Raw genomic sequence first — 25,489 nt, forward strand, 5'->3', positions numbered from 1 at the left:
GTTTTCTCTTGTGATTTGTTGGCTGAAGGCAACAGGTCCTTGGTGCTGTAGTCCCCCATTGAATGGAAATCTACACACTGTCTCCAATACAGTGCCCATGACTCAGATGCAGCACCTTCAGGAATTCTAATGTCTTCTGATATGTGTGTGTGTGGAATTTGTGCATGGGTGTGTGCATGTATGTTAGGGCTTGCGGTTATACTGGATTACTCTACCTTCCATATTGAGGCAGGGGCTCTTCCTGAACCCAGAACTTTCTGTTTCAGCTAACCACTCTAGCCAGTTTGCTCTGGGGACCTCCTGTCTCCACCTCCTGAAGTTCTGGGTTTACAGAGGGCCTCCGCATACACGCAAAAACCTAATAAGATGCTTGCTCCCAGCACCAGGATACTTTTAGCAAATTGATGGCTAAGAGAATTCGTTTTCCTTGTAAATATTAGCCATTTTGTCTGCTTGTCCAAAAAATTTCCCTTTCCCTTTAAAATCTGATAATTTTTCTAGACTGTTCCTCACTGTTAGTCAAATGGGTTGGTTTTTCTTATATAAGTAGAATGATTTAAGATATATAAAGATGTATAGTTTAAGTCTTATTTCACCAGATAAGAATTTTTTAAGTTAATTTACCTTATGCATAATGTGTGTATGTGTGTGTGTGTCTGTGTGTGTGTGTGCACACACACGTGTGTGTGTGTGCATGTGTGTGTGTGTGTGTAGGCATGCACATGCCTGGGCGTGCATATATGTGAAGGTCAGAGGTCAAGATCTGGTGCTGTTATTTAGTCATTGCCCACCTTCTGTCTGACAGTCTCCTCCTGGCTTGGAAGTCACTGATTCAGCTAAGGCAGCTGGCCATTGAGCTCCAGGGATCCGCCCATCCCTGCCTCCCCAGCACTAGGATTAAAAGCACACACCACCATGCCCAGCCTTTTGACATAGGTTCAGAAAAATGAACCCAGGTCCTTGTGTTTGCAGATTGAGCACTAAACCGAGCTATCTCCCAAACCCATAGCTAGGACTTGAGACTCCTTCAAAGTATCTGTAAGGTTAAAACTGTCTTCAGAATGCTAAGATATCCTGTGCACGTTTCATTCTCACGAACGTACTGTGGAACTTTCCAGATGCAGCGGGACATGTGACGCTGTGACAGATTGCAGGAAAAGGCAGCTAGCTGTGAGAATCCAGCTGTCTTTTCTTAAATAAGATCCTTGGAAAATTTTCAAGTCATGCTGCTGTCAGCATTCCATTGCTGGGAAAAAATATCTCACAGAATCATTGTAAAGGAAGAAAGACTTATGGATCCAAAGGTGGACGGTTCAAAGGTTTCCTTCTGTGGGGGCTGGGCCCCATTAGTTGGGTCTGTTGCAGCAGTCTTGGGTGGGAGTGGTGGAGGGGAATCTGTGCACTTTGTCAACAGGATGTAGAGACTGGGGGAGTAGAGGCCATCGAGAGACCCTATTATCACTTCCAGAGCTACGGCCCCAATGAACTAACTCCCTTCCACCAAGCTACACCTTTACCCCACAACCCCCACAAACAGGGCCTCCACTGGGGAGGAAGCCATAACCAGTGAGGTTGAGAAGCAGGCGAATACAAGCCTGGAGGTGAGCATGTGCAGTAGCCTGGAGGACTGCAGGCATCCAGTTCCTTCCAAAATCATCCTCCTTGGGCCCCAGTACTTGGGGCCAGGGGTAATACAGCAGCATGGAAGATCCCTGAACCCCCCCAGAACATCCTCCTTGGTGTGGATGAACAGTACTAGGCTTCCTTCTGGCTGTACTGAACTTCTTACTAAGGGTCCTGGCTTGAAGCTCTGTGCCCTGCCTTCCTCTCATAAATTCTATTTTGAATAATTTCTTCTCTTGCTTTACTAAAAGAGAAGCCAGGCAGCATCCAGGACACTTTGGGGCTGGGAGATTTCTCTGGCCCTAAATTATGACTCCTAGAAACTTCTAGAACAGACATGAAACTTTTTGCCATTTTGTAGCAAGGATGGCCTTTCCCCTAATTTCCAGTAAGATACTCCTGTACACCTATGGCTTCTTTAATTCTTTTTGTAAAAATATTTATTTATTTATTTATTTATTATGTATACAATAGTCTGTCTGTGTGTATGCCTGCAGGCCAGAAGAGGGCACCAGACCTCATTACAGGTGGTTATGAGCCACCATGTGGTTGCTGGGAATTGAACTCAGGACCTTTGGAAGAGCAGGCAATGCTCTTAACCTCTGAGCCATCTCTCCAGCCCCGGCTTCTTTAATTCTTTAATAGCATATCTGTCTGTCTATCTATCTACAGTATGATCTTCTTGTCCCGTACTCCCCCCCCTCCCCACACCCCACCAAGGTTTCTTTGTACCTTTATAATCTGTCCTGGAACTAGCTCTTGTAGGCCAGGCTGGTACTGTATGATCATGTAACGTGGGATCTGAGAATTAATATTAGTAATTAAGCTTTGAATAGAAGAATCCATGCTTACAACATCCAGCTCTCGTGGGAGCTGGGACTGCTCTGCAAATTGCAGCCGACAAAACCGGTGTCACTTGCAACTTAATTCAATAAATTCGCTCATTGTGAAAAGATACAAACATCGTCCGTGTCTGGTATAGCGAGCTCACCACGTCGCTAAGAATGACTTGCAGCGACAGCACCAGACACAGAGACACAACTTTGAAACAGTTGTAGGCTCTCCTTGACCCAGTTCCCAAGCTCCTTCTTTCACTTGTCACGGCAACACCCTACTCCTGTGGTGTCAGCTTCTTGGTAATTAGTGAACAATTACCTCGTCCAGGCTGGGAGGTCAAGCGAGGCTTCCCCGCCCCTTGTGGGACGTAGGTTGTCTTCGGCTCCTAAGATTGTGCCGGGCTCTTTCAACCTGGTGGTGGGTGGTGGGTGGAGCACACTGTATGCTCACGTGATGGAGGGGAAAATAAAGCAGACTGTTAGATGGGATGGTGGTGGTAAGAACAGAACCTCACGACCCAGTCACCCCTCCCCGCAGAGGCTCTATTCCCAGCACTGCTGCGTGGGGATTTAGGCCCCAACACATGAATCTGGGGCCCATTTGGAGCATAGCACCTTGGCCCTTAGATAAAGGGACTCACGACAAAGTCCTTCCCATGTAGCATCAGCACAGAGTGGGCGCAGAGCAGCAGCACACTTCCTGCTCAGAGGACCACGGTTTCATACTGGCCTCTAGCCGTTGTAAAAGAAACTAGTGTGAAAAAGTAGGCTGCTGTCTAGAATAATAGTCATCTAATCTAGACCTTACCAAAAACCCAGGGAATACCCCCTGCCAGCCATAGGAACATTTAATATTAGGTTGAACCACATTGAGTGACCAATTTGACCATTTCTTTTCTACAGAAATGGCCCCTCCACGTGAATCTGAAATCAAAGGCCTGGGTGTTGGTTTTTTTTTCCTTTCTTTTTTTAAATTTTTATTATTTCTCTGATAGAGGAAGCATCTCTCAAGGAAGCCCAGAGCTAGCAGATACAGCAAGTTTGGCTAGCTAGCTTGGTTGGATGGGTGTCTCTACCTTCTGAATACTGAAAACACAAGTGGGCGAGCATGCCCGTCCTGAATTTATATGGGATTAGGGGACTTGAACTCTGGTCCTCATGCTTCTATGACAAGTGCTTTAATCGGTGAGCATTTCCCCAGTCCCCGACTTAAGAAGAAAATGAGAAAAATTCACAAGAAATCAAAGGGTGGAGGGCTGAAGAGATGTTTCAGCAGTCGAGAATGTGTGCTGCTCTTGCAGAGGACCCGAGTTTGATTTCAGCACCCATGTTCTCAACACCAGGGGACCTGAAGCCTTTTCTTGTCTCTGTATGTTCTCAAGTGCATAATTGCACACACACACACACAGAGACAGAGAGACAGCGCATACAGCAGGCACAATGTTACACTCCTGTCATCTTGGCACTTGGGAGGTGTGAAGGAGAATTCCTGGAAAGAAGCTGTATCTGCAAGACTGACAAACAGAACTACAGTACTGTGATACTGTGGAGATTGGAATGTCACGGTCCAGGGGTTAATTTCTTTATCTTGGGCTAAGTTCTGGCTCTCAAGAACAGCCATTCCTTATCCCTGTTGAAACTTAAGTCTTATGACTAATAGGTAAAAGCCTTTTTGAAAACTATTAACTTAGCAGACTATGAGCATGCACCAGCCCAGAAGCTAAGAATATCATCAGATAGTATCTTAGGCCTATAGAAAAGATGGTTCAGAGGTTAAGAGCACTGACAGGTCTTCCAGAGGTCCTAAATTCAATTCCCAGTCACCATGTGGTGGCTCACAACCATCTATAATAGGATCTGGTGCCCTTTTCTGGCCTGTAGGCACACATGCAGGCACAACACTGCACACATGATAAATAAAAGAAAACCTCCCCCATCTTGCTGAATTTGACTCTGATGTACCCACAAGTGTGCTTTAAACTTACCTTCATTTATTAATTTCTTTGTTCTTTAAAATGATAAAACTTCATAAAACTGCTTCCAATGCAACCCTAAAACTTCTCCAATGTGTGAAAATATCATCCATTTGCTGGAAAAAAAAAAACCCTTTCTTTATTAGGAAATGGAGGGCTAACACAACATACCCAAATTTACGGGACACAATGAAAGCAGTGTTAAGAGAAAGTTCATAGGACTACATGACTACATAAAGAAGCTGGAAAAAAACCTACACTAGTGAGTTAACAGAACATTTGAAAACTAGAGAACAAAAAGAAGCAAACTTACCCAGGAGGACTGAGTAGATAGCAGGGAATAATCAAATTGAGAGCTGAAATCAACAAAATAGAAACAAAGAAAACAATACAAAGAATCAATGAGACAAAGAGTTGGTTCTTCGAGAAAATCAACAAAATAGTCAAACTTTTATCCAAACTAACCAAAAGGCAGAGAGAGACTATCCAAATTAACAAAATCAGAAATGAAAAGGGGGACATAACAACAGACACGGAGGAAATCCAGAGAATCATAAGGTCATATTTTGAAATTCTGTATTCCACAAAATTGGAAAACTTAAAGGAAATGGACAAGTTTCTGGATAAATACCACTTACCAAAATTAAATCAAGACCAGATAAGTAAATTAAATAGACCTATAACTGTTGAAGAAATAGAAACAGTCAAACAGTCATCAAAAGTCTCCCAGCCAAAAAAAGGCCTAGGGCCAGATAGTTTCAGCTCAGAATTCTACAAGATTTTCAAAGAAGAACTAATACCAATACTCCTCAAATTGTTCCACACAATAGAAACAGAAGGAACATTGCCAAATTCTTTTTATGAGGCTACAATTACCCTTATACTCAAACCACAAAAAGAGATTACTAAGAAAGAGAATTACAGACCAATCTCCCTCATGAACACTGATGCAGAAATACTCAATAAAATACTGGCAAATCGAATCCAAGAACTCATCAGAAAAATCATCCACCATGACCAATTCAACTTCATCCCAGGGATGGTTCGACATATGAAAATTTGTCATTGATATATTTTGTTCACCATATAAACAAACTGAAAAAACCCACAAGATCATCTCATTAGATGATGATAAAGCCTTTGACAAAATATAATATCCCTTCATGATAAAGGTCTTGGAGAGAGCAGGCATACAAGGAGCATACCTAAACATAATAAAGGCAATATACAGCAAGCCAACAGCCAACATCAAACTAAAAGGAGAGAAACTCACAGCGATTCCGCTGAAATCAGGAACAAGACAAGGTTGTCCACTCTCTCCATATCTATTCAATATAGTACCTGAGGTTCTGGCTAAAGCAATAAGACAACAGAAGGAGAACAAGGGAATACAAATCAGAAAAGAAGAAGTCAGACTCTCATTATTTGTTGATGATATGATAGTTTACATAAGTGATCCTAAAAAAATTCTACCAAGAAACTTCTACAACTCATAAACACCTTCAGTAATGTATCAGGATACAAGATTAACTTGAAAATATCAGTATCCTTCCTTTACACAGATGATAAATGGGCTGAGAAAGAAATCAGAGAAACATCACCCTTCACAATAGCCATGAATGGCATAAAATATCTTGCAGTAACTCTAACCAAACAAGTGGAAGACCTATATGAGAAGAACTTTAAATCTTTGAAGAAAGAAATTGAAGAAGATACCAGAAAGTGGAAAGATCTCCCATGCTCTTGGGTAGGTAGAATTAACATAGTAAAGATGGCAATCTTATCAAAGCAATCTACAGATTCAATGCAATGCCCATCAAAATCTCAGTAAAAATTTTCACAGACCTCGAAAGAACAATATTCAACTTCATATGGAAAAACAAAAAGCCCAGGATAGCCAAAACAATCCTGTACAATAAAGGAACTTCTGAAGGCATCACAATCCCTGACTTCAAACTCTATTACAGAGCTACAGTACTGAAAACAGCCTGGTATTGGCATAAAAACAGGCAGAAGGACCAATGGAACTGAAACAAAGACCCAGATAACAATTCACACACCTATAAACACCTGATTTTCGACAAAGAAGCAAAAAATATCAAATGGGAAAAAGAAAATATATTCAACAAATAGTGCTGGCATAACTGCCTATTAATATGTAAAAGAATGAAAATAGATCCATATCTACCACCATGCACAAAACTCAAGTCTAAATGGATCAAAGACCTCAACATAAAACCGACCACAGTGAATCTCATAGAAGAGAAAGTGGGATGTACACTTGAAAGCATTGGCACAGGAGACCACTTCCTAAATATAACCCCAGTAGCACAAAACACTGAGAGCAACAATTAATAAGTGGAACCTTGTAAAACTGAGAATCTTCTGCTAAGCAAAGGACATGGTCAACAAGACAAAATGACAGCCTATAGAATGGGACAAGAGCTTCACCAACCCCACATCAGACAGAGGTCTGATCTCCAAAATATACAAAGAACTCAAGAAATTGGTTATCAAAAAAACAAATAATCCAATAAAAAATGGGGTACAGACCTAAACAGAGAACTCTCAACAGAGTAATCTAAAATGACTGAAAGACATTTAAAGAAATGCTCAACATCTTTAACCATCAGAAAAATGCAAATCAAAACAACTCTGAGATTCCATCTTAAACCTGTAAGAATGGCCAAGATCAAAAACATTGATGCCAACTTATGCTGGAGAGGATGTGGGATAAACAGAATATTTCTGCATTGCTGGTGGGAGTGCAAACTGGTACAGCCCCTTTGGATTTCAGTATGGCAATTTCTCAGAAAATTAGGAAATAACTTATCTCGAGACCCAGTAATACCATTTTTGGGTATATACCCAAAAGATGCTCAATCATACCACTAGGACATGTGCTCAACTATGTTCACAGCAGCATTGTTTGTCATAGCCAAAACCTGGAAACAAGCTAAATGCCCCTTGACTGAAGAATGGATAAGGAAAATGTGGTACATTTACACAATGGAGTACTACACAGCAATAAAAGACAATGACATCTTGAAATTTTTGGGCAAGTAGATGGATCTAGAAAACATCATATTGAATGAGTTAACCCAGATTCAGAAAGACAAATATCACATGTATGCACTCATAAGTGGCTTTTAGACATAAAGGAAAAAAAATCCTACAATTCACAGTCCCAGAGAACCTAGACAACAAAGAGAACCCTAAGAGAGACATACATGGATCTAATGTACATGGGAAGTAGAAAAAGACAAGATCTCCTGAGTAAATTGGGAGCATGGGAACCATGGGGGAGAGTAGGAGGGGAGGAGATGAGAGAGGGAAAAATATATATAGCTCAATAAAAACAATTTTAAAAAAAAGAAAGAAGAGGAAGGCTAGAATCTTGTCCACCTGGATTTTGATTTAAACCATTCCCTATAGAAGCCACTCTCCAACCTGGTCTCTCCAACAGAAGGTGAGCATGGCTAGCTAACTCAGCTACTAAATCAGCTCCCAGCAAAGGCTTACAGCATCGCTGGAGTGTGCACAACGGCCAGGGCCGCTACAGTGAAGAAGCACAAGACAGGGTAGCAGTTGTTCTTCTCATCTTTATTCAAATAAACACAACACCCGTACAGAGCCTGATTGTGTCTTCTCAGGCTGGTGTATTTCGATTCTCTGACATGCAGTGGCGTGATCACATGACTGTTCTAGAACTTACAACAAGCGCTCCAGATGCACAGGCGCAGCTGGCTTTGAGAAGGGAGGGTGGTGAAGTTCCATGGTGTCGCTTGCCCATTCGAGGCTGACATAGATGAGGACAAACACTCTTTGAACTCCAGATTTGAGAATGTACCAAGGAGACAGAATGAAGGTATTTCCTGCTGCTAGCTAGGCACTTGAAAAGGTATCTCTACACGGGGTGAGCCAGTTTATTAACAACTATCATATTTTATTTCCCCTGAAGACACTTCAGGGTGAAGAGGCCTGCACTTAGCCTTTGCCATCAGAGTTGTAAGAATAATGATTAAAACAGTTTCTGATATACTAGAGTGTAATTCAGCAAGGCACAAATTAGGGAAATTTCAGTTGTTCTAATTCAGTCTTGTGTCTTTCCTAAAATTCTGAGATGCCAAGAGTTACTTCTTTAGCTTGAATTGGTCTGATTCTCTTTATGGCATGGGTTTTGCAGTTCCTGTATATTAATTTAAATAAGTTAGGCTTCAATTGCTGATTAATAGATTAAAGGAACAAGTTTAAACAGTCATCTGTTCTCATTTGAAGCCAGTTAAGGTGAATTCAACCTGGGGTCAAATTCAATTTAAAAATTATAATCCTCACAGCAAAACTGCAGGTAGTATCAGAGGCCGAGGGAAATGGGTTTATAAAAGGGCAGGGCTGGGGGGGGGCAGGCAGCAATGCCACCACTCCTGGGGCAGACAGTGGGCTGGGGGGGGGCAGGCAGCAATGCCACCACTCCTGGGGCAGACAGTGGGCTGGGGGGGGGACAGGCAGCAATGCCACCACTCCTGGGGCAGACAGTGGGCTGGGGGGGTGGACAGGCAGCAATGCCACCACTCCTGGGGCAGACAGTGGGCTGGGGGGGGGCAGGCAGCAATGCCACCACTCCAGGTCTGAGCTCCCTGTCAAAATGGTCACAGTGCCACAAGAGAGCAGGGTTGGCGAGGAGCCTTCTTCCAGAGCTGCAGTCCCTTCTGCACAGTCCCTGGGAGGACAAAGGCCAGTTCTGCTCCTTAGCAACTGCCCCCAGTGGTCGCTTCTGATCCCACTTCTCTGAAAAGAAGTGAACTGGCTGAGCAGCAGGCTGGGGAAGTGAAATAAGGCTTCTGGGTTGAGAGCGGCTCCCTCCTCGGACAACCAAGGGAGAGGGTGTCTGGACGCCTGACAAAGAGCAGGGCTACTTTCCACAAGTACCAAGTCCCAACCTCTCCAGTCAGTCTATTAAAGAAAACTGAATCGTTGGATCGTTGAAAAATAACAGACTTTGAAAGGCTTTGCCACATCTGTAAAAAGAGAAAAGAAAACAAAAAAACTTCAAAGTTTTTAAAGTTCTTTAAAATGTATTAATAGCCTTCTTAGTAACAAATATAAAACATTTTAAGACACTTGGTGACTTTCTTAGGTCATAGTTCTGATGAAGGGGACACATATATGCCTTGTGGGGGGGGGGATATATAGTAAGGTTTTACTGCTAAAATGATCTATTTGGTAGAAACTCCAGGAAGAGTTCTGTTAAGAAAATATCTGTTTTGGAAGGAAGAGTTATTTTTTTTCCTTCAAAATGTCAAAAAGAGTAAGGACACAAATATACATAAAATGTCAGTACAACTATATTAATTCAGTAAATAAATAAAGTGGCACCAACTTTATGGCAAATTTTCAAGACACAGCTCAAGGATATTTTAAAATAAATAACTACTCTAAAAAGGAACCACTATTCTCAGCACAAGAGACACAGCGTTGACAACGAAGTGTGGCAAGGAAGGGCAGTGCCAGCATGCCACGTCCACATGGGAGCAGAAGCGCCACCCTTAGGTGGGATGGACCCTTAGGACGGATACTTGTCCAGAGAAGGAAGCTTCAGGCGAGGCCAGGCCTAGGGCTGTCTTTTGCCATTTTTCTTTTCTCTTCCAATGTGTGCTTAAATATCTTCTTCAGGGTGTTGTAAACTATTGGTCCATTTTCAGAGTCAAAATTAACCTAGTGACAAAGAACATTTCTATTTAAGACACTGTGGCAACAATTTAACCAGTTTCTGTTTGCAAAGGAAGGAAGGAAGGAAGGAAGGACTCAGCAAATGCAGCAATTGACTTAGAGAGAAATGCATGCAGTTAAAACCACACAGGATGGGTTTCTTTCCCCGAAGGGCTATGTTAGAGCTATCGATCTCATCAATCAAATTTGAGAGTGAGAACTCAAACCTGCACTCCAGTGCTGAGATTACAATCCACACAGCTGGCCAGCACGGAAGTGAGCAGTGAGCGGGAGCTCAGAGTCATTCATGTTGCAACAGAAGTCTCTTATCCAAAGGAAGCACACCAGCTGCTCTGTATGGTGTTCAGAAGCCCTGGGCCACTCTGGACTGCAGTCTGAAGACCTCACTGTCTGGCTTTCCACCTGTCCCTGTGTATCTCCACCTTTCATGTGGTGGTGGTTCTCAACCTTCCTAATGCTGAGACCCTTTATTTCAGCTCCTCATGCTGTGGTGACTGCCACCATGACATTACTTCATTGCTACTTCATAACTGTAATTTGGCCACTGTTATGAGTCGTAGTGTAAATATCTGCTATGGGACCCCCAAAGGGGTCAGACTGAGAGCCACTGGTACATGGGCTTCAATTTCCTTATGTGAAAATATAAAACCCAAAACCTACTGCCTTAAGATCTCTGTGAGTTTAAATGAAATCTGGCACCTGCAAGTGTTGTGTACACAAAAAACCTCAGTGAGATTGAGGGTCCCCTCTCTCCTGGAAACGCATTGTGTGCACACCTGGGGCCTCTGCCATGCCTGTCATGCTCTGCCGAGGAGTGATGCTGACAGACAAGGAACTAGAGCAGTCCCTGCACTGTCCCCAGAGTAAGGTGGGTCCTACTGAAAAGGAGCCAACATCTTGGGCACAGCATCTCACCACCACAAATTGCTCGTCTTTACACAAAGCGGGATCCAGGACACTGCGCTACTTGATTTTCAGTGTTCGGGTGCGGCATTCCCAAGGCTCACGGGTCAGAATTAAACTCCTGGAACCATGCATTAATGTTTTTGTGGGTACTGACCTGACTATTCTGCTTAGACGATTCTTGTTTAAACGCAAGGGGGAACTGACAAACAAATACCCCTGACTCCTATGAGGAACAAGATTTAAAATACTTGCTGAATACTCAGCTGTTTCTCTCTTTGGCTCTATAAAAGCTCTTTGTTCCGACACTGCCCTTCAACTACCTGGCAGTTCAGCTTTGTCATGACACCACTGTTAGGAAACTCCCTGACTTCTTATAAAACACATGCGCAAGAGCTCGGAGTCTTACCTGAGAAGTCCTGGCTTACAAAGCTGGTGTGACCAGCGTGGGGACACAGGGACTCACCTTGGTGAAAGCTTTGACGGCATGTGAAAGGCACGCTTCCTCCACCTCCACAGGAAGTGTCTGCAGGCTCACTATACAATGCAACACACAGAGGATGGTCTGGTACTGACCCTGTTTCATTTTTTCCAGATATGAAAAATAAAAAAATTAATTTGAAAATATCTCAAGAAATCAGCTCAAATAATTATAGAGGGAGCTTCTGGCTATGCAGCTCTATGACTTAGCACTCAGTTTTAAAGGTTGTTCATCAAGCACTCAGCCAGGTGTTTACTGTATATATTAATATGGCACGGAAACTTCATGAAATGGGTCAGAGCTAGTTGATTTATCTCAAGTTTGGTATGGTTTTAAACCACATGCTTCTCCTGCAGTGCTCAGAATAGACCTTTCTTTCCTACTGTTTCTGGCTATAATCACTTCAGCTTGGTCAGCTGATGCTGCAGTTGAGTGCACAGCTCACTTGGGCACCAGGCAGTCAGTACCGTGGGTGCGCCCAGCTCCCTGCAGACACTGTCTGGGGAGGTGGGCAGACGGAGCCCCCCAGTGGCAACAGAGATGTAAGGAGGCAGCTGTAGGGTAGATGCTGTAGGAAGGGTCTGCTGACTAGAATGCTAGGGATCTTCTACCCTAGCAAAGGAAAAAACCCCATCACCATGTATGTATGTATGTATGTATGTATGTAGATTGGACTCACTGAGGCCAACCACCAACATCTCCTCTAGAAATCTATTCTAAGGGAATAATCTGAAATACAGAAAAGCCTGTGAAGACAGATTATTGTTACAAAGATGTTTATAAAAGTAAAAATCCTTGGTGCAAAATAATTGTACTCAGGAGTTGGGATGGGTGTAGTAAAGCAGACGGGACTTGATGCGCCTCAGTGTGTGAGCCTCGCCCAGTAGGATCCAAGTTGGAACCCTGCAAGAACACCTGCCGTAAACTTGGGGCAAGCTGGTCTCCCTTGCCTTGTCTATAAAAGGGGCCTTCGTTCTAAGCACTGTCAAGATGAACAGGGTGAAAGTAGCCACTACTTCCTGACAGGGTTGTCCACAGCTGCCAAACAAGGCTAATCTCTTTCCTATCACTTCCTATTTGATCGCTGAAATTTAACGACAGAGAAAATATCCTAAGAATTCTAGACACTGGGAAAAAAATCTTATCTTAAAAGGTGTACACAGGGCTGGGAAGATGGCTCAGGTAAAGTGCTTGCTGGGAAAGCCTGCCGACTAGAACCCATGTAGAAAGCCTGGTGGGCATGACAGGCCTGGTGTAAACAGTCAGGGAGGCAGAGATGGGATTCCGAGAACATGCTGGCTACCAGGAAGGTAGAGAGATGGAGGAAGACAGCTGACATCAATCTTAGGCCTTCACATACACAAATGTGTGCCCACACATGTAAGCAAGTAAGCAGTTACACCACACAGCGTCTGTCTCTCTGTTTTATACCTTGATATTCATGTGAGGGGATATACTTTCATGTGTGTTTGTGGACATACCGTGACAGTAGCTTGTGTGAGCAGACACAGTCACATATTTTCTGAAGACTTGGAGGCAATTAGATGCTTACGCTGTAGCATGGTGGGCTAACAGTCAGCATTGTTCCCCAAAACAAAAGCAAAGCCTATTTTGAACTAAAACACTTCTATTTTTATGTGGTTAAAAATGCTAAATTGTATGGTAGGAGCTACAATAAAAAGCAGTTTCCCTCTCTTCCTACATCCCTGATGGCAAACATCAGAACCAGTGTATAGCCTCCTGATACTCTTTTCTATTTTATACATATATAAGCTATATAGACATATGCATACATACAAGCTATATAGACATATGCACACATACATCTTTAAAAATGGCAAGGAGTATATATTTCAATCTCCATTTTAGTTTTTATAGACACATACTCACAGTAAGCAGAAACAGACACTTTGAAGAGGTATTTAGTTATAATGTAACCCACATAAGAGCCAAACAAGCTCATTATAGTTACTGAGATGGTCACCCATTCATGAAAAAATCATACAGGTTGTTTTGGTTTATTTGTTGGGACAGAGTCCCACTATGTAGCCCTGGATGGCCTAGAACTCACTATGTAGAGCAGGCTGTCATCAGACTCGGAGAGATGTGACTCCTGAATGCTGGGATTACAAGTACTCGCTGCCATTTCTGTATTTTCTAAACGTCTATGTTGTGTATCAATGTCTCTGTGTCTACAATGTTGTAGATCAAACACAGGGCTTGTACACACTAGGCTATTTCTCTACCACTGAGCTACATCTCCAGCCCCAATTTCTCTTATTTTAGAAAAACTACTAAAAAAATGGGGAACTGGAGCGATGGCTCAGTGGTTAGGAACATGTGCTCCTCTTGCAGAGGACCTGAGTTCAGTTCCCAGAACCCACAGCAGGTGGTTCACAAGGGTCTGTAACTTCAGTTCAAGGGGGATGGGATGCCCTCTTGTGTCCTCTGCAAGGGTCTGTGACTTCAGTTCAAGGGGGATGGGATGCCCTCTTGTGTCCTCTGCAAGGGTCTGTAACTTCAGTTCAAGGGGGATGGGATACCCTCTTGTGTCCTCTGCAAGGGTCTGTAACTTCAGTTCAAAGGGGATGGGATGCCCTCTTGTGTCCTCTGCAAGGGTCTGTAACTTCAGTTCAAGGGGGATGGGATGCCCTCTTGTGTCCTCTGCAAGGGTCTGTGACTTCAGTTCAAGGGGGATGGGATGCCCTCTTGTGTCCTCTGCAAGGGTCTGTGACTTCAGTTCAAGGGGGATGGGATGCCCTCTTGTGTCCTCTGCAAGCATTGCATTCACATAAACACAGAAGCCAGACCGTTTATACAAAATTAAGGGGAAAAAAAGGAAAAAAACCACTAAAATAGACAAAATAATATTTTCATTCTTTTTTTTGCACATGTGTGAGGGCCTTAATTAACTTATTAGCTGGCCCGATAGCTACTTTACCTTCTCTAGTAAAAACAGGGCATCACCAGCATCTGCTTGTCTGTCAACCAACATGTCCACATCCTCTTTGGTGATTACAGGCTCTTTCAGTTGCTCCACCCAAGACCACATCAAACTGCACAAGATGAAAGGGTCTCTCTCACCACATATTCTTTCCCAGGCTCCCTCCCGGGAATTCAATTCTTTCTGCAAAGGAAGAGGGAGAGAGAGATGGCCAGGGGAAAGAGAGGTGTATGGAGCCTTACTGGAGGATCCACAAGTGACTTAAGAGTGAAGGCTGGGCTCTGGTGTACAATGTGGACCTTCTTCAGGGCCTGCACCTCTAGGTAGGGGTGCCTGGCTAATCGCATCCCTGTCACAAACAGAGCAGGCTAACTACTGAGAGAAGAGCCACTGAAGCGTGCAGCCCTGACTCCGATTCAGAGGCCAGAGATGCAGTTCAAGAGGCAGTCTTCTTTCTCAGGCATCTGATAAACAAAACAGAAATTCAGGCTGCAAATGAAGTGAAATCGTAGATTAAAACTAGGGGAGCAATTATAAGTTAGCCTGGGGCCTCAGCTAAGCCTTTAAACACACACACACACACACACACACACACACACACACACAGAAAATTGCATGAAAGTTGGCAAATGTGGAGTGTTTTTCTGAAAGTGCCTTTTAGAATCCTACAGAGAATCCTACAGATGAAGTAATAAGCCTGGCAGCCTGAGATCTGGGAGGGTAAAAACAAGTGGGAAGCCTTGTGAACACACCCAAAGATCTGCAGACAGGTCAGTGTATTCATGTATGTGCCTGCGCATGTGTGTGCACGGAGGTCAGAAGCAGCGCTGTGCAGCTGCTCTGCTCCATTTATCATGTGAGTCTAGGGACTTGGAGGAGTCATCTCTAATGACTCAAACTGCCAGCCTCACATGAGAATTTAAGACTTCACCTTACAAAGAAGAGTTAAGAAATTTCTGACAGGGATCAGATTTATGTTTTGGTAAATCAAATAAAACTTTTCAATAGTCAAAAACACAGTAGTTGTTAATATCCATTTGGTTACTCAGTAAATCTTGTAGCCTGTACCACAAAGTGGTAGAAATGGTAACAGAAGACTTAGAATACAAGACTTATTTCCAGTAAGATGGATACAGTAACTTGTGCAGAGCTCAAAGCTAGCAACTGGCAGGGAGGCATTCCACTAACTTGCCTTACTGCGTGGGCCATGGCCTAGGAACCCTCCAGTGCTAGCTTCTCTTTATCATATAAATAAGCTCATACTTGGAATTGTCTATATTCCTGCCTATCTCACATATTGTGTACAGAAAAGGAGAGCTTTTATTTCATCTCAGGGCTATATGAGGAGATAACTGGGCAGAACAAAAGCTGTCTTAGTGAAATGAGCATTGCACCAGGAAGCTTCCCAGTGAGGCAGAGCTGTGACTCCGGAGAGCTTGCCTATACGTACTACCGCATGAACCACAGCCTTGAGTAGCCACTTGACCTCTGGAGTTCTTAACCCTCACCTGTGACTCTGAGTTCCTAAACAGACCACCTGCATCTAGGGGCTCTGTGAAAAGCACAAGACATGCTCACAAAACAGCTTAGTATAGGCACACACAGCACTGCACTGCTTTTCCCAGAGTACAGTCTTGCTCACAGTCCTAAAATAAAGCTAAGAAGTAAAAGGTTTTTGGTTCCAGAAAATGCTCTTTATACATGTTACACGTTGAAATAGCCTACCTCAAATGAAACCTGCCCATTTTTGTTGTTGTCTGAGGCAAGCTCTCTCTGTAGCCCTGGCTGTTCTGAAACTCCCTATGTAGACCAGGCTGGCCTTGAATTTGTAAGATTTGATCTCTCTTGGCTTGAGTGCTTGATTAAAAGTATAGCTGACAGCACCTGACCCAAACCTGCATTTTCTCAGCTCGTGTGGGTAATTGGCTGAGGGACGTGCAGGGCTGACCTGGGAGTGGCACCGTGACATTCTTAGCACTAGGGTCCTCTTACTTGTTAGCTCTCAGCATAGAATACTGCATGAGAAATATCTGCTGTCTAAATGACAGGTTTTTTTTTTTTTCGGTTTATAGTGGAGAATAAAGAAAATTTATTTAGAAGGAAAACAATATTTGAGTTTTTAATTAGGTAAATACACTAATTCAGTTCTCTCTTCTGTTGCACACTGTAAGTTGTTAAGAGCTCCAAACATAAGTTCCTACCTCTGAAGATATCCTAGCTTATAGAAGTTTCAGGTCCTTGGTTCTATCCATCATGGCACATGGAAGAGTAGCAATTACTTTAATAGCACGACCTGAAGAGATGGCTCACAGCTAAGAGTGTGTGCTTCCAGAGGACCTGAGTTCAGTTCCCAGCACTCACATCATCAGCTCTAGGGATATCAGACAGTCTCTTCTGCTCTGAGGGCACCTCCATGCCACTGTACACAACCTCCTAATACACACAATTATAATATAAAATGAAATCTTTCAAGTAATCCACAGAAGAGTATAGCTGCCAATTCAGGATTTCTCTGAATCAAAAAGCCCAGGTCAGTTCCATGTTGGGGCTGGTTTCCTGTTTCTGCTAGCTGAGTTTCTAAGGACCCATCTTTTCTTCTAGACAAGGTGCTCATCCCAGGAAAGGAAGTACAACCGAAGACTGCTTTCCTACGAAGAGTAAAACGCACACACACACACACACAAAAGGAGTTAAAATCTAAAACTTCACATTCTAAATTAGAGCCGAGAAATGGGTTTTCGAGTCCTCCTCTCAGATATAACAGATCACTGGGCTCATTCTCATTTACTATCTCTAAGCCTCAAGTGACATCGTTGGGATGAGGCCAGCAAATCTGTGAGAGAGCAGGCCAGGAAGGCAGGCCTGACTCACCACTTGTACCAAGAAGCTTTGGGAAGTAACTTTATTTTTATCACTCGACTAGTGGTTCCCAAATGTGGTTCCCTGTTCCAGGCCCTCAGTCAGAAAAACACTGCAGACCAGGTCCTAACATCATCTTCTGTGGACTTGACTGTCCCTAGGAGAAAGCTACCAACATTAACATCATGTATGGAGCAAGCATCACACTAGATGTTTGGAAAAATGTGTCACATACTTTTGGTCTGACAAAACCATTTCTACGTGTGTGTGTGTGTGTGTGTGTGTGTATGTGTGTGTATATATATATATACACACATATATATATATATTTACACACACACACATATATGCATACACTCCATATAAATATATAAGTACATATATATTTAAATGAAATACAAATACCTGCCACATTTCCACTTTCCTTTTCACTTCCTCCTTTTCCACAAACTCATTTAAATTTGCAAGGGCTTTGGCTGCCAATATTCTCCTTGCTTCAGCGCTCAGTTCAGACTGCAAACCAGCATGTGGCATTGCTTCCGACAGGTATGTGCTGTCTTGGATTTTCTGTCCATGTGGGAACTGTGCCTTAGGACTGGAGGAGCCACAGTTTAGAGGGCTGCAGGGAGTCCTCCCTTCCCCCTGAACAGAGCCTGGAACCCAACCACCAGGAGCTTCACCCCGACAGTGAGTGACTTGCTCTGGACCCCTAGGGATACTTGCAAAGTTGGGTGGCACTGGTTCTCCAGGATTGTGTGAACAGGAAACACCCACAGAGAAGGTTCTGCTCCGCTGTACTTCCTTTGGAATGTCCTTCCTACAGAAAAGTGGTGATCCCTCATCCTTGAGTCCTTCTAAGCCTCCACACTTTGAATGAGTCCAGAAAGAAAATGTACTGTGAACCAATGCTTCCTTATTTAAACCTAGCTCTGGAGTCGGTGACATGTAACAATGGCTGATATGCTTCTGATGCTGGAGGCTGTGGTCTAGCAAGTCCTGGGCAGGTACTGTCCAAGGTGTCTCCCCTTGCTCCAGGATAGCTTTGGCCCTTTTTAAGTCTGAGTCACTGTAGCTGAGCTGCCTTTTCAGATGTGTTAGGGGCTGAAGACTCTCAGCATTCCTCCTCTTCCAGAGGGGGTCAAGGTCATGCTCATTAGAAAGGCTCACATCCTGGTCCTCGAACTCGGCCGCCACTGCAGGGGGGTGAAACGGGTCAGGTGCGTCACTGCTCTGCCTCAGTAACTCTTGATCCAGTTGCATCGTAACCATCTCCGACACAGTCTTTTCAATTTCAGCAGAGAGTCCAGGTCCTTCTATCATGCTCTTCATGATGACTGGCCTGTTCTCAGCCAGGTCGAGCAGGAGCTTGCAGACCAGGTGGATGATCTTTGGCACATGTTTTAGAAGTCGGGCCTCGTAACCATGAAGCAGATGACGCTGGCGAATCAGGTACTGGGCTAGGGTAACGGCATGTGCTTTAGGATCACAGCAAGAGAAAATATTTCGGAGTGGAGCCAGAAACTGAGTGAATTCCCGTACACAAAGCAGCTGCCCTCTGGTTTGTATGGAATTGGGGCGTTTTGCTCGCACAAATATAATTGCTTGGTCAGCAGTCATTCTTGTTGCAAAAACTAAGTAACATGCTATTAGAACACCTACACAGTAAAGAAAATTAGTATGAGAAAAGGCTCGTTTATGTATCAGTCTTTGATGATTTAAAACTTTGATGATTTATAAATGATATGTTAAGAAAGCGTATTTGAAAGATAGTAATGACATCTGCCAGTTTTTTATTGCTTTTTTTTTTAATACAGGGACTCATGTAGGCTGGCCTGGAACTCTGTATATAGGCAAGAATGACTCTCTGGCTTCCACCATCCAAATGCTAGTATTACAAGTGTACACCACCAGGCTGGTGTTATGAAGTACTGGGTATCAGACCCAGGACCTCCTGTATTCTAGGCAAGCACTCTGCCACCTGAGCTTTATAAATCCCAACCCCTCCAGCATTTGTTACTGCAAAGACTTCTCCTCATCTCTGTGGCAGTTCCTTCCTGTGACTGAGTCAGCTTTGCACCCCAGAGAGGAGCTAGCACACAGCTGGCAGGTGACAGGGTGCTCAAGTGAGAAGGGCTTCAGAAGAAAGCTAAGGGTCTGGCACAGTCTCCTCCTGGCTAATTCTGGCATGGAAGGAAGCCAAACTGTGCTTCTGCATTCAGGGTCAACAGTTCTTGACGTTTACATCCAATCCACCACCCACTCCACCCTTGAACTTCCTGCTCTGATATCTCTGGCATCCACTGACAAGATAGTCTTGTTGAGCCTTCCCCCAGATTGGGAAGGTTTTGCTTTGGGATTATCTACGTTCACAGATTCACTTCTCTGCCCGACAATTCTTCCAAACCATGTCTACACTAATATGTGTTTTTCTCCGCACCAGGCTATAACTCTGTTACGTAAGCAAATACTATGAAGGATGTCAGCTGCAATAGTATAATGACTAATTTTCATTAGTTACTTATTGGTAAGAATTCATAATCAATTAATTGTAATACAATAGCTAACAAATAAAGGCAAATCAAAGACACCCACACAAGTCCTAGATTTGTGAACATCTAGTTACACATGAAAATCAGAACCTCTGAGAACTACATGTCCTCTAGTTTGCAGTGAATACAATATAGGTCTCTCATGGGGAAAACAGCAGATCTTTGGTATAAAGATGAATATCTGCAGAGCTATACCATGCAATGTCCAGGAACAAAGATATTTTGGCTTTATCCTAAGAGTTGCTAATATTTACATGAGTTCAATTCTAATCTGGGTGCTCCTAGGTAGGTAGGGAATCCCATATACACTGGGATGGTTTTGTCTAACTAAATCACATGACAATCAAACTATTGACCCCATACCTTTTATTTTTACTATCAGACCAGCAGTTAATAAAGTTTGTTGAGTGTTTGTATAAAGCCACTGACTTTCACATAGAACTTTACATACAAATAGTCTTCTTCAAGTACACAATTCTTATGAATCCCAAAGTAGAGAAGACACGAAAGATGGAGCCAGACAGGCATGAGTGGAACACTGAGCCTGCCACTCACTAAATGTAGCAGATGACTTAATTTTTCCTAAGCTGAAGTTCATTCAACCCCAACTGTTGCTAACAACTTCACAGGAGAGCAAATACAAAATACTCGGAGCATGGCAGGTGAATAGGACTTGCTATTCTAGTTGCTCTTTAGCTAAGAAAATTATTTTGGGGGCTGGAGAGATGGCTGGGTGGTTAAGAGTACCTATTGCTCTTGGAAGATGCCGGTTTGGTTCCTAACAGCTACATGGTATTCACAAGGGTCTGTGGCTCCAGTCCCAGGGGAATCAGACACCCTCCTTTGACCTCCATGGGCACCAGCCTGCATGTGGTACACAGACACACATGCAGGTAAACATGCACAGACATAAAAGTCTTTAAGAAAAAAGTCTTTCTGCCTGGTGGTGGTGGTGCACGCCTTTAATCCCAGTACTCGAGAAGCAGAGGCAGGTGGATATCTGTGAGTTCAAGACTAGCCGGGTCAGACAAGGTTACACACACACAAAAAAAATCTTGTCTCAAAAAACAAAACAAAAAAGGAGAGAAAAGGGGGTTGGAGAGATGGCTCAGAGGTTAAGAGCACTGACTACTCTTCCTGAGGTCCTGAGTTCAATTCCCAGCAACCACATGGTGGCTTACAACCATCTGTAATGAGATCTGGTACCCTCTTTGGGCCAGCAAACATACAGACAGACAGAACACTGTATACATAATAAATAAATAAATATTTTTTTAAAAAAGGAGAGAAAACAGTATTTAAAAACACTACTAACGTGAGGTGCTCCATTTCAATAAGCAGATCAATGAAGCAGTTTTAGAAACATGAAAACATGAGTTTTCAACTCTAAATTATTGAGAATACTCTTATCGATTCAATATTATGATTATTATTACTACTACTACTACTACTATTAGGGTTTTTGAGACAGGCTTTCTCTGTGTAGCCCTGCCTGTCCTGGAACTAGCTCTGTAGACCAGCCTGGCCTCGAACTCACAGAGATCCTCCGCCTGCCTCTGCCTCCCTGAGTGCTGGGATTAAAGGCGTGCGTCACTACCACTTGGTTTCAATTCATGGTTATTATATAGGCTTAAGACGCTTCAAATATCTTTTATTTCTTTAATTTAATTCAAAATCTTTGTTATAATTCTAAAAACTATTTATCTTTAGAATTAGGAAATCTCATTCCTACATATCTAAATATGCCCACACACCAGTAATTTGATTCTCTAGAATTCACCTGTTCGCCCAAGCCCTGCGTGGCAGTGGACAGCTACTTTTCCTTCCTGTAAGGCAAATGTCATCACTTTTACCATGTCTAAGATGGCAGTGAGGGATGCTACGCCATAATCCTTCCATCCGAAGTTGTAGAAATAAACTAGACAATGGAAGAGAAAAAGAAAAACAAAATTAATATATATTAAAAATACTTGCAAGGACAGTTGAAGAAAATGAGTTACAAGGTGCCGAGATTTCACTCAAGAAGTAGGCTTACATTATTTATAAAAGCCAGAACCTGAAAACAACCTAGATGCCCCTCAACCTAAGAATGGACACAGAAAATGTGGTCCATTTACACAATGGAGTACTATTCAGCAGCAAAAAACAATGGCATCTTGAAATTTGCATGCAAATGAGCAGAACTAGAAAAAAACCATTCCAAATGAGGTTAACCAGACCCAGAAAGACAAATATAGTGTGTATTCACTCATAGGTGGATACCAGACATAAAGCAAAGGATAACCAGTCCACAGTCCACAACCCCAAAGAAGATAGAATGTCTTTCAGAAACAGATGGAAGCAGATACAGAGATCCACAACTAACCACTGGGCCGAGCTCCAGACAAAGAGCGATAATATAAATAAAGGGGTCAAGACCATGATGGGGAAACCCACAGAATCAGCTGACCCGAACTTACGGAAGATCACTGACTCCTGACTGACAACTGGAGAGCTTGTATAGGACCAAATAGGCCCCCTGAATACGGGTGACAGTGGTGTGGCTTGGGCAGTCTATAGGGCCACTGGCAGTGGGACCAGGATCTAACTCCAATGCATGAACTGCCTTTGCAGAGCCCATTCTCTATGGAGAGATACCTTGCTCAGCCTAGGCATGGGGGAGGATCTTGGTCCTGTCTCAAAGAGGGAACTGTACTTAGTTGACTTCCCAGGGGAGGCCTTAACCTCTCTGAGGAGTGGATTGAAGGTGGGGTGGTGGGAGGGAGGCAGCAGGAGGAGGGGGAAATGGGATTGGTATGTAAAAAATTAATTAATTTAAAAAACCAAATTCAAGGAAAGAAAGGAAACCCTAATAAATGAGAACATTAAAATAAAACAAACAACAACAACAAAAAGAAGCAGGCTTACAATAATAGGCTTTTTTATTTGTTTTTATTTCTTGAGGCAGGGACTCGCAGTGTAGCCCTGGCTCTCCTGGAGCTTGATATGCAAACTGGGATAGTCTTGAATGCATCTGCCTCTGCGCTTCCTGAGTGCTGGGATTAAAGGTGTGAGCCACCATGCCCATATAACAGGATTTTTATATTTCCAGTAAGTTTAACTTTTCTTAAAAGTACATTCTTTATTATCTAATATATTTTCTGCTTTAGTGCAGATGGAAAAAAATAGAATAGAATTAAAAATTAAGGTGGAGGTAAATAACATGTATTCTTGTTTAAGAATATAAATTCTCTAAAAGGTTAATAAATGGTTATATATCTCTATCTCTACCTCTTTATCTCTATCTCTATCTAGAGCTGGCTAGACATAAGCCTCATAAGTACACGTTCCCAGCCCACATGCTCATCTGGATCAGCCTGCTTTCAACAACCCCGCTGAGTGGACTTTCCTCCAAAGCTCCTGTGAGGAGCTCTGGGCTGGCCACAAGGACATATTCTTATGGGGCCAAAAATTATTCAACTTCTAATCCTCACTGGACTTTCTAAGCTATGTGATCTCAGACAAGCAGATAACTCTCTAAGCCTAAGTGGAGTCACACAACTACTGTAAAGAGATAATGAGGCCATCATGTCTGACAGGTACAGGCTCTAACTAAACAGAAGCCTTTTACTGCAGCATTTCCTCCCACCCCCTCCTAGAGGAAAAAGAAACCCTGTACTACTCACAACTGCAACATCAAAGAACAGTAGCATCATTTAGAGTGAAATCAGAAGCCCACCACTGTGCAGATTCTATTGATAATCATTACCTCTTTAACCTAAGAGCCCGGGAGACAAAAGTCTCTAAGTATTGTCCTTGACAAGGGTGGAAAGGGACTTACTGCCGGCCTCCATGAAGGCTTCAGGAAGGTACGTGAAACCACTCTCTTGTTCCAGCGAGTTCCCACAGCTGGCATGCTCACCAGGGCGCTGAAGGTTGATGATTGTTTTTATGCCGTGACTTCAAAGAAAACGAGAAATCAGTTATAAGGACCTGGAGTCATGAGAAATGATTTCAGCATTAGTAAGACATTATTAATTGTTCTCAAACTTTTCTTAAAATCAGCTCTTCATGGCCTGTTTTTTAAGCGAAGTCCTTTTCCCTTGATGCCATAACCAATGGAAGAAAAGCATGCCTAGCGTATTCACTACAGCTGTGAAGGCTGCGGTACTTACCCGAGGAACTGCTCGATGATGTGATACTTCTCCAGCAGCTCAGAGGACGGGCGAGCCATGGCCAGGATACTGTCGGTGACCCTGAAGATAGTATGGACTGCTGAGATGCGCAAAACTCAGATCATTCTACCTGACAGGATCAGCAACTTTTTCCCTATCACAACAACTTCTATATTCTTACACAAATCTGTCTTCAATTCTGCATCACAATTAGAACTCTGAGAAACCTTGCAGCTCCTTAAACCCCCTGGAGGGGTGGGTTTCAAGACCTAAGTCATCTATGGATTCTGACAAAAGGTCTCCAAGGACTCTAGAGAGATTCTAGTGGACAGGAAGGGCACTTCACCTTGCGATACAGTGGTCAGTCAGCTAAATGGAGGACAACTAGGAGGCTGTTACCTGAGGTGTGAAACGGGGTAATAAGGCCAGACACACACAGGGTTGGGGTGAGAATTCAGGATGATGTAGATGTACAAATAGAGCACAAGTCCTGGCCTGTGGCTATAAATAAATACTGAGATGCTGTAATTTAGCAAAGAAGGAAGGTGGCGGTTCAGAGTCAGTTGGGCCTGACTTCAAATGTTCTTTTGCTTTTCTGCTTTCTATCTGTGAAGCAAATTAATTCATCTCTCTGGGCTATCGATAAAATGGCATTAACAACTCATAAGGTTTTATGAATATTAGTGATAATTTGAAAGCATCTAGTAGCAAAGTGCCTTGTCCTACAATTAAATGCTTATGAATGTATCTATGAACAAAGCAGACTGAGTCAATGAACAGCTGGCCATAAAAAGGGCCATAAAAAGCCTGTTGCTCTTATTAGACCTCCAGCTTTACTGTTTTATTCAAATTTGTCATCAAGTAGAAGGCGAAAGATGTGTAAAGTAGTCCATTGCAAGTTGTGACTCATGAATCTCAGAGGAGAAGCAGAGTGTCAGGTCAGTATCTGAAAGACAACTCTCCCTCCTGGAGCAATGTGTAGAGCCTCACATGAACTCCCAAAGACTAAGATGGAACCTGGTGTGAGAGGGCAGGGACAGGACAGGCTCACGTGGAGAGCTGACACGTGAGCAAAGCGTTCGTGTGAGCTGTGCTCCGCCGGACATTTGCTTGCCCGACTCTGACTCAGGAGGGTGTCCTCATGGCCATTACTGTCATCAGGCTGCACATGACTCATATAGAACACTTACAACAGTGCCTCAGGCTGTGTTACCACAGGTGTACCAGAAATTCAACATAAAAAAGTAGAGACAGAAAGTCAAATAAGCAGTCTACAACATCTGATCTTAAAAGTGGGTTCTTGTAGAAGCTAAATAAGGTGAACCCAAAGAAAAACATATAGCTATCCTCCTGGATATGGGAAGTAGACAAGATTGCCAGGCAAAAAATTGGGATCTTGGGGGTGGGGTGGGATGGGGGTAAGGGGAGATGGGGAGA

General features: G+C 43.2%; 1 protein-coding gene across 2 annotated transcripts in view; it reads right to left on the bottom strand.

The window, feature by feature from the left end:
• Positions 1–8,020: 8,020 nt before the first annotated feature.
• Positions 8,021–25,489, bottom strand: part of LOC121433922 (protein tyrosine phosphatase domain-containing protein 1) — a 56,615-nt gene continuing 39,146 nt past the window's right edge. For both annotated transcript variants that reach the window (XM_041632607.1, XM_041632606.1), the window contains 7 exons: positions 24,053–24,133; positions 23,719–23,837; positions 21,679–21,816; positions 17,755–19,004; positions 14,488–14,673; positions 11,532–11,642; positions 8,021–10,147 (listed from right to left, as the gene is read on the bottom strand). In XM_041632607.1, coding sequence (XP_041488541.1) covers positions 10,028–10,147; positions 11,532–11,642; positions 14,488–14,673; positions 17,755–19,004; positions 21,679–21,816; positions 23,719–23,837; positions 24,053–24,133 — 2,005 coding nt within the window. In that variant the 3' untranslated portion in view covers positions 8,021–10,027. The remainder of the gene's footprint in view (positions 10,148–11,531; positions 11,643–14,487; positions 14,674–17,754; positions 19,005–21,678; positions 21,817–23,718; positions 23,838–24,052; positions 24,134–25,489) is intronic.

The sequence above is a fragment of the Microtus oregoni genome, unplaced genomic scaffold, assembly GCF_018167655.1.
Source record: "Microtus oregoni isolate MIOR12 unplaced genomic scaffold, Mior012 000042F_ref0000377, whole genome shotgun sequence".
Taxonomy (NCBI): Eukaryota; Metazoa; Chordata; class Mammalia; order Rodentia; family Cricetidae; genus Microtus; species Microtus oregoni.